Source organism: Lithobates pipiens, unplaced genomic scaffold (assembly GCF_037356315.1).
Source record: "Lithobates pipiens isolate NorthernLeopardFrog02 unplaced genomic scaffold, aLitPip1_a1.2 Scaffold_8, whole genome shotgun sequence".
NCBI lineage: Eukaryota > Metazoa > Chordata > Amphibia > Anura > Ranidae > Lithobates > Lithobates pipiens.
The window spans coordinates 261307518-261321485 of NW_027507903.1; the positions used below are offsets into that span (position 1 = coordinate 261307518).

Consider the following 13968-nt stretch of genomic DNA (forward strand, 5'->3'; position numbering starts at 1 on the left):
ATGCTGTGTGTGTTGAAGCTGTGTTGAAGCTGTGTGCATCTAAGGAGACAGATGAGAGCCTGAAGTGGAAGGCCTGTGCAGCAAGGAAGCTGAAAAGAGGTACAGTAGTTGTACGAGAACCCTATTATATGGCCAAGAGGGCTGAAGCTTAAAGCCTAAGTGGCAGTGCTGCTGAAGAGAGCCAGATGGCTCAGCATTTTTCATTTATTGTTCTTGGAAGAAGAACCCCTATGTGGGCAACCAAGTGCATGTCACTATATATATATATATACAGTGGTGTGAAAAAGTGTTTGCCCCCTTCCTCATTTCCTGTTCCTTTGCATGTTTGTCACACTTAAGTGTTTCGGAACATCAAACCAATTTAAACAATAGTCAAGGACAACACAAGTAAACACAAAATGCAATTTGTAAATGAAGGTGTTTATTATTAAAGGTGAAAAAAAATCCAAACCATCATGGCCCTGTGTGAAAAAGTGATTGCCCCCTAAACCTAATAACTGGTTGGGCCACCCTTAGCAGCAACAACTGCAACCAAGCGTTTGCGATAACGTGCAATGAGGCTTTTACAGCGTCCTGGAGGAATTTTGGCCCACTCATCTTTGCAGAATTGTCCTAATTCAGTTACATTAGAGGGTTTTCGAGCATGAACGGCCTTTTTAAGGTCATACCACAACATCTCAATAGGATTCAGGTCAGGACTTTGGCTAGGCCACTCCAAAGTCTTCATTTTGTTTTTCTTCAGCCATTCGGTGGTGGACTTGCTGGTGTGTTTAGGATCATTGTCCTGCTGCAGAACCCAAGTTGGTTTCAGCTTGAGTACACGAACAGATGGTCGGACATTCTCCTTCAGGATCTCTTGGTAGACAGCAGAATTCATAGTTCCTTTTATCACGGCAAGTCTTCCAGGTCCTGAAGCAGCAAAACAGCCCCAGATCATCACACTACCACCACCATATTTTACTGTTGGTATAATGTTCTTTTTATGAAATGCAGTGTTCCTTCTACGCCAGATATACTTGGACACACACCTTCCAAAGAGTTCCACTTTTGTCTCATCGCTCCACAGAATGTTGTCCCAAAAGTCTTGGGGATCATCAAGATGTGTTGTGGAGAAATTGAGACGAGCTTTGATGTTCTTTTTGCTCAGCAGTGGTTTTCTCCTTGGAACTCTGCCATGCAGGCCATTTTTGCCCAGTCTTTTCCTGATGGTGGAGGCATGAACGCCGACCTTAACTGAGGCAAGTGAGGCCTGCAGTTCCTTGGACGTTGTTGTGGGGTCTTTTGTGACTTCTTGGATGAGTCGTCGCTGCGCTCTTGGGGTAATTTTGGCCGGCCGGCCACTCCTGGGAAGGTTCACCACTGTTCCATGTCTTCGCCATTTGTGGATAATGGCTCTCACTGTGGTTCGCTGGATTCCCAAAGCTTTGGAAATGGCTTTATAACCCTTTCCAGACTGATAGATCTCAATTACTTTCTTTCTCAATTTTTCCTGAATTTCTTTGGGTCTCGGCATGATGTGTAGCTTTTAAGGATCTTCTGGTGGACCTTACTGTGTCAAGCAGCTCCTATTTAAGTGATGCCTTGATTGTGAACAGGTGTGGCAATAATCAGGCCTGGGTGTGGCTAGAGAAATTTAACTCAGGTGTGGACAACCACAGTTATAGTATGTTTTAACAAGGGGGGCAATCACTTTTTCACACAGGGCCATGATGGTTTGGATTTTTTTTCACCTTTAATAATAAACACCTTCATTTACAAATTGCATTTTGTGTTTACTTGTGTTGTCCTTGACTATTGTTTAAATTGGTTTGATGTTCCGAAACACTTAAGTGTGACAAACATGCAAAGGAACAGGAAATGAGGAAGGGGGCAAACACTTTTTCACACCACTGTATATAATCTCTATCCCAATTGTTGGTAAAATATAAAAGATGATGTTATGCCGAGTAAACAGATACTGCACACGTTCGTGGAATGGCGCCAAATGACGGTACTTGAAAATCTCCGTAGGTAATGTTTAATTTTTTTTTTACTGGTTACCAGTTTAGAGTTGAGTGTTTGAATTTTTGTTCTCACTATAACTTTTACAGTGATACTTCACATGTGTGGTACATACGCCATTTAGATATTTGGCCTGTGTATGCGTTCACCACTGCATGAGAACATGGGGGGATGGGGTGCTTTAAAAAATGTTTTTATTTATTTTTCATTTTTATTTTTACACACTACCTTTAATTTATTTTTGATTATGGATATTTCTATCTCAAGAAATGTAAACATCCCTTGTGATAGAAATAAGGCATAACAGGTCCTCTTTATGGAGACATTTTGGGTCTATAAGACCTGACAAGCAGGAGATTAAAAAAAAAAAACATCGATCTCTGCTTTCCAGAAAATAAAATGTCAGTGTTTACTTATGCCAGAACCAGAAGTGACATCATGATGTCATTTCTGGCCCCCCGAAGACCATTGAGGTGGCTGTGGGCCATGCTGTCCATGGCCAGCTCTTAACAACACAGCAGCAGCACCGCATGATTGGATACTGGGCTCCCGAATCGCACAGAAGAGTGTGGAGAGGCCCTTGTGGGCAGCGGGAGTTGAGTAAATCCCCTCCTGCTGCCTGTAAAAAGCAATCCCGTGGCTAATTAGCTGCTAGGATGGCTTTTACATTACAAGGAATCGCTAGCTGAATAAAAAGATACCGGGATACAGTATTGTAGTTATGATAAGGCACCGGGTGGGTCGGACCTCTGTGTGAGAGCAGAAGCCTGACTTAATTTGGTCTATTTAAAAAAAAAAGTTTAGTTGGGTTTTACATGTTTATTTGTAAGGTCGGGTTCACACTGGTACGACACGACTGTTGTACGACTGTCGATCCTACCTTTCCCTGCAACATCGGTCCTACTCCAGTCTTCTATCCAACTTTAATGAACAGGATACAATTTTGCTCCGACTTTAAAGCTAGTCCGACTTGTCCATTGACCAACTAAAACAATCCCAGTGTGACATTAATTCCTTTTCCTGCTGCTGTAGTCACCATGTTGGATGTCACAAGTTGGATGGTTAGGATGAGGATCCAACTTTGATCCAACCTAAATGATATTAAATGGGCTGAAAATGGACCAAAGTAGTGCAGGAGCCTTTTCTAAAGTTGGACTGACTTGTGTCGGAACAGTTAAGATGGCTCTCATAGGGAACCATTGATTTGTACATGTCATGCTACATGTGCTCCCAAAGTCAGATTGGATGTCGCACTAGTGTGAACTGGGTCTAGGGCAGTGATGGCGAACCTTGGCACCAGAGATGTTTTGGAACTACATTTCCCATGATGCTCATGCACTCTGCAGTGTAGTTGAACATCATGGGAAATGTAGTTCCAAAACATCTGGGGTGCCAAGGTTCGCCATCACTGGTCTAGGGCCTAAAACAAAGGATGTATGTGTGTTACATAAAAAATGCTTACGTCTTCGTCCATTGAATTACAAATTAATTCATATACTGCTGGATTATACAGCTTCTTACATAAGAATTGGACCCTGGCAAACAAAAGAAAAATGAAAGCCCAGCCCTTTATAACACCTTGCCTAAGCATGCCTACGTTTTTTGCTAGTGTCCTTGACGTATGGACTTATTTTCTTCAGCTTTTCTGCTGAGAAATATCTTAATGTATATTATATTAAACAATAACAATGTTTGCCCTCAGTCTACCTCAGCCCCCATCAACACTGTTGTGGGCTTCTTTTTTTGAGCAGTCTAACACATCTGCCCATTTAGTCCAGGTGGTCTCTGGCATGATCACTCATCCTTCCCATCAAGTGACTGGTGGTTCATTCTAGCTCCTTAACCCCATCCCTTGATGCTTAGGTTGACCAGTTTCTCACTTGGATCAGCATTTGGTGTACCTTTCTGTGTCAAGTCATTCCCTTTTCTTTTTTCGTTTTGAGCCATTAAGCTCATGTCCTCCCTCTGGTCCTGTTGGCAGAGTCCCCTATTCGGTAGGGGGTTTGGCTTCATTTGGTATCAGATTCTGGCATAGGTCCTTAAGGTTGCTCTTGGGCTACAGGCAATCCCCATTTCTGTTGCTGTTTCTGCTGTGTTGCCCATTCCTCAGTTGACCTGCTGAGGGGTACGCACACTAACTGAATTCATATGTCCCTCAAACTACAAGACGGAAAATAGGATTTTTGTACTCCATGAAAATGATTGAGTCCATTAAGGAACACATGTCCCACCCTACTGTGTTTATGTTCATGCTGCTGGTACTGTTTTCTACAAACTAAGGCATGCTGGGTAAAGGATGGGTTATCCTGGGCTGACCTACAGTTTTTTTGTTAGGCAGTATCCAATCCGCCTATAAGTGGCAGTATAACCAACAGTATCTCAATAAGACTCCAAGAAAAGGGTGCAAAAATCAATTTTTTTTTGGCCATCTAACTCTCTCCTAATTATAACCAAATGTACACTTTCCACAACACAATCACTATTAGGAAAATCCAGATTCTAGTCATAGTGATCTCTTCATAGGCTTCATTCACGTGGGTGATTACATGCGCTTCGATTTCCAGTGGCAGATACCTGCAGATTCCTGCAGTTGGAATTGACAGATATGTGCAAATAGCTGTGGCTGCAGATCCTATACAATACAATGCAATGATAGGTTGTCAACAGCTGCATTTATTCATGACTGTTCGCAGAGCCACCTGCGGTGATTATAGCTGGATGCAATTTGCCACTGACAATTGCAGCTTGTGTAATCACCCTTGCAAATGGAGCTGTAAGCATATCTGTTACAAAGTTATACAACTACGCAGAATATTGAAAACATAGTTTTCTTTTCTTACATCAGGGGACACCGAGCCATAGTAATAACTATATGGGTTATATCGGCGTATCAGGTGCTGGACACTGGCACGCCCCTTAAGGCATGAACTTCCCCCATATAACCCCTCCCACTACTGGGAGTCCTCAGTTTTTTTCGCCAGTGTCAAAGGTGTTGGACACGAGTAAGGACATGTTGTACTGAGCTCCACGGCCAGTAATCCTTGATGAGAGCCAGCCATCCTGACTGGATGCGTTCTGATGTCTTTGTAATGGGCTAAATGAATGGTACCCGGACCTCGTAATCCGAAGACACAAGGTTTTGCTTGCGAATGCTTTGAGAGCTGGGCCCTGGGATCCAGTACTTTTTGGTAGTGAGGCCAATAAAAGTTTACTAGCAGGATCCTGTCGCAGGTCCAGGATTGTGGGTCAACCTGAGTGTTCCCCTGTTCCTGAAGGTTTCCTTTAAGGTCTCAGAGCCTACCGTGAAGGGTGAAGATTGGTTTTTTTATGTCTGATAAAACCCTGCTGCGAGGATGTGGTAGGGGAGATTTTCTCCGTAATCTCTCTTTCTATGTGTTGTGTTGTCATGTCATGTCTATGTGTCCCCACTGGGGGCTGTATTGAGCTCTCACCATCCTGACGCTGGACACAGCAGAAGCTTCACTCTCCTCTCCTAACCAGCTCAGACCCTCAGGTCAGAGAAAAGGGGGTCCGATCACTTCCTCGGCCCCCAGATTGCCGTTTTTTTCCTCATTTAATGCCAGACATATTCTTTTGGAAAAGAAAAAAAAAAAGAAAAAAATATGTTTTTGTGCAGGCCTCGGCCGTTCGCTGGAGCGGAAGATTTACCCCCTGCCATGATGCAGGACGCTCGCGTGGGAAACTCTGCTCCCTTTTTTTTTTTTTTAAAGGAAGAAGGGGGGGAGGGGCCCGTGGCTAACGCCGTCAGATGCCAGCCACATGTGCAGGAAGTATTTTAAGCCCTGTGAGAGAAGCTGCTGCCTGGCAGTGGAGGGACAGAGCAGAGTGGTTTGCTGGTCAGGTTTGGTGACAGACATTTCCCTTTTGACAACATTGTACTGTATAGCTAGGATTAATAGCAGTTATTGTACTGTACTATAGCCTAGCAAGTGTTACATTATTTTTCTGGTAGTGCCTCTGCTTTGTGCTGTAAGCTATGAGTGGCAAAGGGACCAGGAACTCTTCTAAGGGGTTAATGGTATACAACAAGCTAAAGACCCTTCCAAAAGAATGTCATCCTCCTCTGAGAGGTATACGCCTAGTCAGATGAGCCGTCAAGGGTAGAACACTTCTGTCCCTGTGTATTTCATACAAACAGTTTTTTTTCTTCTACCATATAAAATATTTATGCTATGATGTCCCTCCATAGTAGGACTAAGCATAGCAGATTCCCATCCTAGTCCTCAGGGCCCTTTTCTTGAGGTGCAGCAGGCTGGGGATCAGGTAGATCTTCCCAAATATTAGAAGATGCTTATTTTTCCACTTCGGAGGATCCTAACAAGGAAGGAATAGCCTCACAAGTCAGGTGTTTGTCTACTCCCTTACTTTACCCTTTTGTTGCCTGCAGCTCAAGCTCTTGTGGTATTTACCTCTAATAAGGCTAATTTTGACCTCCCCCACCTGAAGATGTTTTTTTTCCTATTCATGCATATCTTATGTATTCTGAATGGGAACATTTCTATGAAGAAATGGGGAGTTCCAGCTATTAATGCTGCAATCACCTCAGTGAGCAGAGTCTCACGTGTCCAGTGGATAATGCACTGATGTTAAAGGATCCAGCAAATTAAGGTTGGAATTTCCTGCACTTTTGCAGTCTTGCTGCAATTGGTGTATCTCCATCCATTAACCCTTTAACGCCGTGCTCCACCAAAATAGTGGAACAATTTTGAGTCACGCTAATGCATTGAAAAATGTGGACTCCAAGGGGTTAAGGAACAGGTTGTGAGATACCTGAAATTCTGCCTGATCAGCAGGCCCGGCAATGGGCTGGTGTATTTGACGCACTGTGTCTCATAGATGCTATGAAGGACTTGATCATTTAAGCCTTATGGCTTATACTTGGACTAGAGCATTCTCGCAGAGGTCTGTAGCTTAAAGATTGACCAGCCGAAGCACTATGTGAAAACCCTTAGCCAGTTTGTGTCCCTTCCTGGGATACGGCTATTTAGAGTGGCTAAGTATATCAAAAAGGGTAAAGCGCTCTTTACCAGTAAAAGGAGGTTAAACATGTCTCCTTTGTTCGTGCACCCTCTCCTATGCCTGGGCAGTCTCGACGGTCTCATTCATCAGGTTCAGGAGAAAGTCCCCAAGGGCAGCACCAGGATCTTGGGGGCAGAAAGCCCATAAGGCCGAATGCTAAAGCCTGCTCATGAAGGAGCACCCCCACTCGTTTGGGTGAGGGGAAAGGTCCTGCGATTCTCAGTCTGGCAGGAACAATGTCAAGGGCAGAGAGATTTCTGCAATTTTTTCTCTAGGTTACAACTAGAGTTCCAAGAGCTCTGCCATTCGGCTTAGCCACAGCACCCTGAATCTTCTGAAAGATTCTGGCACCTCCTTTAGCCAGGTTAAGGGCTTAAGGCATAGCGGTCCTAGCCTATTAGAAGATCTACTTTTAATAGATCATTCAGTCTTAGGTCTAAACCAGAGTCTGATCTCAGCCGTAAATATCTGAGATCTCTAGGTTGGATTCTCAACCTAGGAAGATTCTCCTTAAAACCATCATGGAGATTACGGTACCTGAGGGCTGTTTATAGATACCATACAGAAGAAGGTATTTTTTCCCCAGGCGAGAATCAGTTCCATTGTAGGACTAATTCAACTTATCAAACATAAGGAAATTTGGCTGTGCAGGAGATTTTTAGGGGAAATGGTGGCCTCCTTCAAGGCCGTCCCTTATGCGCAGTTTTTACTCAAAGACTGCTTCAAGAGACCATCCTGTCGGTCTGGAATAAAGAAGATTCAGGCCTAAATTGGTGGTTGTTATTCAGCAAAAGGAAAAATCTTTATCCTGGAAGGTGTTAACAACAGATGCCAGCCTTCTAGGCTGGGGATCAGCACTGGAAGAAGATTCTGTCCGGGGGAGATGGTCCAGGTTAGAGGACCTTGCCTATCAACTTTTTTGGAAGTTTCAGGCAGTACATCCGACCCTAGAATCTTGGCGGTCAGACTACGGGGCTGTCCTGACAAGATTCAGTCTAACAAGGCCACGGCGGTGGCTTACATCAGTCGCCAGGGGAGGCACGGGAAGTCGTGCAGCCCAAAAAAAGGTGAATAATGTTCTAGCTTTGGCAGAACACAACACTCCTCGCCTATCGGCAATTCTAATTTTTCAGGCGTACTACTTGAGATGCCAACAATTATTTCCGGGAGAATGATCTCTTCACCCTGACATCTTCCCAGCAATATGTCAGATGGGTTATTCCGGACATGGACCTATTCGCGTCCAGATTCATTAACAAAGTCAATGACTTTTTCGAACAAGGGGTCCACTAGCAGGCGCAACAGACTCATTAGTCTTCCCAGGGGATCAGCTTTCACTGATATATGCATTTACTCCAGTTCTGCTACTTCCGTGCCTTCTCTGCAGGATTATGCAGGAACAAAGGAGGTGATTCTGGCGGCACCAGCGGGTCTCAGAATATCTTAATTTATCAAGATCATAAAGATGGCAGTAGGAGTCACTTGGACCTTGCCATTATAGCCAGACCTTCTTGCACAAGGTCTGGTATTTCATCCTACCTTACGGACAAAGAATTTAACAGGTTTGACTGTTGAATACCACTGTATAAAAGATCGTGGGTGATCTACTCTGGTAGTGTCTACTTTGACTAATGCCAGGAATCCGGCTTCCAGAATCACTTACTTTAGAGTCTGGAAGGCATAGGTTTCTTGGTGTGGATCCAGGGGTTGGCACCCCAGGAAGTATGTCAATAGGCAGGATTCCTGATTCCTGCATATGGGATCTGAAATTAAGCTGGCCTTGACTTCTATCAAGAGCCAGATCCAGGCCTGGTCGGTGTCTTTTTCCTATGGCCTCTTGGTGCGTAGCTTATTCAGGGGGTAACACAGTTTATTCTCCCTATCAAGGCACCTCTAAATCCTTGGGATTTAAGATTGGTCTTGTCAGCTTTGCTGAATCAGCCATTTGAACCTTATGAGAAATTCTCTTGGTTTTTTGACAAGAAACGGCTAACGGCTCTGTCTTGTAAGAGCCATATTTCATCATGCATAAGGATGAGGTGGTTTTATGGTCCTCATCCTGAATTCTTACCAAAGGTGGTAACAGGTTTTCATTTAAACCAAGATATTATTCTTCCTTCTTTCTCACCAGAGCCTTAATCTGGGGAAGAGAAAGCACTACATTCTCTTGCTGTAGTAAGAGCGATCAGAGTCTAAGGGTGACCGCTCAGGTTAGCAAAACAGAGGTTTTTGTTTGTACTGCCAGAGGGTCCAAGATGTGGACAAGCAGCGTCAAGATCCATTATTTTCCAAATGGATTTGTCAAGTGATTATTCAAAACTTCAGCTTAAAGAAGAAAATTCTTCCTTCTCCTATTAAGAGCACACTCATCCAGGGCGATTAGTGCCTCTTGGGTGGTGCATCATCGGGCCTCTAGGGCTCGGCTCTGTAAGCCCACGACTTGGTCTTCGGTTCATACGTTTATCCGATTTTAACACATCGATATTAAAGGTCATGAGGATATTGCCTTTGGGCACAGCTTATACTGCAGGCTGCAGTATGAGTCCTCTGGCCTTCTGTTTTTTTTGTTCGGTCTCCCCCCTTCAGTTGCCATTGCTATGGGACATCCCATATAGTTATTACTATGGCTCTGTGTCCCCTGGTGTAAGAAAAGAAAATAGGATTTTTAAAACGGCTTACCTATAAAATCCTTTTCTTTGATGTACATCAGGGGACACAGAGGTCCCTCCCTTCTTCTTATACATTTATATTGCTTGCCTACAAAACTGAGGACTCCCAGTAGTGGGAGGGGTTATATGGGGGAAGTTCACGCCTTAAGGGGTGTGCTGGTGTCCAGCACCTGATACGCCGATATAACCCATATAGTTATTACTATGGCTCTGTGTCCCCTGATGTACATCAAAGAAAAGGATTTTACAGGTAAGCTGTTTTAAAAATCCTATTTCCTCTGATTAATCTTTACCTGAAACTACATTCTGTCATCAGCTGAGCTGGGCATTGGAGGATCTTGCTGCTCTGTCTTGGGCACATGTCCTATAAACCTATAAATGTGTATTATGCATTGAGAGGCAGCTGTGCACTACCAGAGCTAGCTTATCTTGAAAATAACAGTAGAGTCAGACAAGATTGTTATAATATTTTTTTTGTTTTAACAACTCCCCTATCTTAAATCAAGTCCTTTTTCTCACAGAATTTAGGGCCAGCTGGGGCAAGAATCCAGTAGGTTTTTGTGAATGGATTCATGGGTGGATGCAAGGTCAATCATCTGTTCCTAACTGTAGGTGTAGCTCCATGTGTGAATATATCCAAACACTAACAGACAGCTGGTGGCATCTGTGAGTCTGCCATTGCTTTGTACATGCTGAACGGCCACAGCTATCTGCATTCACCTGTGAATCCAGCTGCAAGAATTGGAATCTGCTTGATTCTTGCTGCCACTAGTAATAAAATTCTGTGTGAAAAAGTCCCTAACCTGGAGTATGCATGCAGATGTGGATGCATATTTGTTCCAGGTCAGTAGATCAGTCCTTATTGCCCTAGATGGTCAGTGTTCTATGCACACAATTAGCATCTTCAGAAGGAGATTGGCAGTAATTTCCCCATGTGTATCTCAGAAAAGGTAGGGTGTCCGATGGTGTCCATAGTTTTGAGATTTATGCCCAGTTAGGCTGAAAATACATGAAAAGGAGGACTATCACCTCTGTCTGCAGACACATTGCATTTCTAGCATAGGGCAGTTTAAACAGATTTATCATAACCAGTAGTGAATAGTGGCAGTTGGTAAAAATAATAATAATAATAATAATAATCCTTTAAGCTAATTAATTCTATTGAAATCTTAATGTTCTCACAGATTTGTTCTTTGTGGGTAATGGAGGTTAACTCTCTTGTGGTCCAAGTTGCATATCAAAAGGTAAATTTCCATACATTAATCACAAGGGATTAAAAGTTGAATCACGCACACTGCTAGAACATTTATATATATATTTTTTTGTTATACAATTTTTTGCCTTTTTACATATGGCCCTGTTGCTGACATTTAAACTACACTTAGCTAACAAAATGATCTATTCTGCCTTTTTAAGGATGTATGAAACCAAAATGAAGGAGATGGAAACTGAATTTATAAAGAAAAATGACAGCATTCTTGATCTTAAAAGACTTTTGAAAGAAGCAACTGAGCGTGAACAAAAAAACGAACAAACCATTCAACGCCTAAACGATGTGGTAAGAAAATGAGGAAACAATAATTTTCTCCAAAGTAGCAGTACAATGTGATCTGCAATTACATTACATTGTATGTTTAGCTGAAGCAAAGTAGTTCTCTATGGTATCAACACCTTTTCTTAAAGTATACCTGCTCCATCACTAAACTTAATAAATTTGTACTTGTCCATGCAGCCAATCTAAAAATGCCATTGTGATGTAGGCTGCTGGCAAGATTGCTGAAAACAGGAATTATCTTCAGGAAACGTAACCTGTCATATTGGCCTTTTATCAGAGGCTGCTGGGAAGAGTATGAATGTAAACGTTTTAGAAAAAGTACTGTTCTACTTCAAGTTTGATTTAGGATCATTTTCTTTCTGTACTTTGGTACTGAAAATGGATAGATTTTGGGGCACATGCAGTACAGTTAAAACTACTTGAAGCTTAAATGCTGTATTATCAATCCCTTTGTGACCCAGGAGTATTTAGTGCCTTTGTAATTCTGGTCTGGCGTAATTCTGGCCACCAGGCTCTAGCCATTTCGTTGTACATTATCACTGGCAAATGACAATGACTGCTAGTTAGGAGTAAATATGACCAGCTCCCAACCGCTTCACTGTGACCATGGCTGTTTGTAACTGCCTGGATATATTAATTATACAGTGCACACAAATATCACCAACTTTGCTGCCATCTAATTTTCAATGTGGCATTTATGAAGGGTGAGGAATACGTGGACACTTCCCAAACCTTGCCAATTCTATGACCAAGCGAAATAAGGACGAACAGGCTGCGCCAGATTTTGCTGCCCAAGATTGCAATGGTTCTCTACCACAGCAAGCAGAAAAGGAGAAACCCGAGGAAATTGTGAGTAAACTTGAAAAATTTGCACCTACTTCCATGAAGGATCCCCAAATCAGGCCCCACCATCATGTCCAGTGGAGATAGACATAGAACAAAGTGTAGAGTACCCATTATCTGCATCTCAAGGGGAGAAGGGGCCCGCTTGGATCAGCTTCCACTTCTTTAAGGGACTGGTAACAGATGCTGCCCTACAGACCACACAGGGGAAAGTTGAGTGTACATTAGGGGGAGTTTTGGCAGATGTACAAGCTTATAATACTTCTCTACAGACTCTTATAGGACAAGTCGTGGGCATTAAAGCGGATGTAGCATTAGTTTGCCAGGACCCACAGAAGATCAGGGAATTATGGTGGCCCTTGAGTGCATAGTAAACACTATGGAGGATGATATGGCTCCTTTAAAAGATGATGTACATGACACATCTCTTCTTGATGCATATGGAGAAGAGGCTGGGTTTGGGCAGAGGACCCTGCTACTTTTATTGAACTCTGGCTTATTGAGATCTTTGGCAGACATACAGTTAGGTCCATATATATATATTTGGACACAGGCACAATTTTAGTTTTTAATAAGGTATTTAACAAAACATCAAATTATCAAGCTATAGTTATATAATGGATATGGGCTGAAAGTGCACACTCTCATGTTTAATTTGAGGGTATGTACATCCAAATCGGAGGAAGGGTTTAGAAATGACAGCTCTTAAGAATAGCCACCCCCCTTTTTTTTTCCAAAGGGCCAAAAGTAATTGGACAATTGATTAAAAAGCTGTTTCATGGCCAGATGTGGGCTACTCCTTTGTTATTTCTTCATCAATTAAGTAGGTAAAAGGTCTGACGTTGATTCTAAGTGTGGTAATTGCATTTGGAATCTATAAAGCGCTGCGCAAACTGTTTGGCGCTATATAAATCCTGAATAATAATAATAATAATATTGCTGTGAACCTACGTAATGCGTTCAAAGGAGCTGTCCATGCAAATCCATCAGAGAGATAGCAGCAGCATTAGGAGTGGCAAAATCAACAGTTTGGTACATTCTGAGCAAAGAAGAATGCACTGGTGAGCTCAGCAACATAAAAAGGCCTGGATGTCCATGGAAGATAACAGTGGTGAATGATCACAGGATCCTCTCTGTGGTAAAGAAAAACCCATTCACAACATCCAGACAAGTGAAGGATACTTTTCAGGAGGTGGGTGTATCATTGTCAAAGTCTACAATCAAGAGAAGACGTTGCAAGACCAAATACAGAGGGTTCGCCACAAGGTGAAAACCATTCATAAGCCTAAAGAATAGAAATGCCAGATTAGACTTTGCCAAAAAACATCTAATAATAAGCCAGACCAGGTTCTGGAAAAGCATTCTTTGGATGGATGAAAGTAAGATTAATCTGCGCCAGAATAACGGGAATAAAAGTGTGGAGAAGGCTTGGAACAGCTCATGATCCAAAGCACACAACGTTCTCTGTAAAACATGTGGGAGGCAGTGTGGTGACATGCATGCATGGCTTCCAGTGGCACTGGGTCATTGTTTTTTTGTTTGTTTGTTTTTTGATGATGTGACAGAAGACCGAAGCAACTGGATGAATTGTGCAGTGTTGAGTGATATACTTTCAGCCAAATGCACAGTACAGATGGACTATTATCCAAAATGCACTGCAAAAGCAACCCAGGAGCTTTTAAAGGAAAAGAAGTGGAATATTCTGCAATGGCTGAGACAATCACCTGATCTCAACCCAATTGAGCATGCGTTTCACTTGCTTGAAGGCAAAACTAAAGGCAGACAGACCCACAAACAAAGGACAGCTGACGTTAGAGCCTGGCAAAGCATCAGGAAACCCAGTCTTTGGTAATGTCCATG

At 42.8% G+C, this 13968-nt stretch overlaps 1 protein-coding gene across 1 annotated transcript in view; it reads left to right on the top strand.

Annotated features, from left to right (window-relative positions):
- Positions 1-13968, top strand: part of CEP290 (centrosomal protein 290) — a 338046-nt gene that overhangs the window by 298121 nt on the left and 25957 nt on the right. Inside the window, exon 49 of the mRNA XM_077471382.1 lies at positions 11127-11268. Within this exon, the coding sequence (XP_077327508.1) occupies positions 11127-11268 (142 nt within the window). The remainder of the gene's footprint in view (positions 1-11126; positions 11269-13968) is intronic.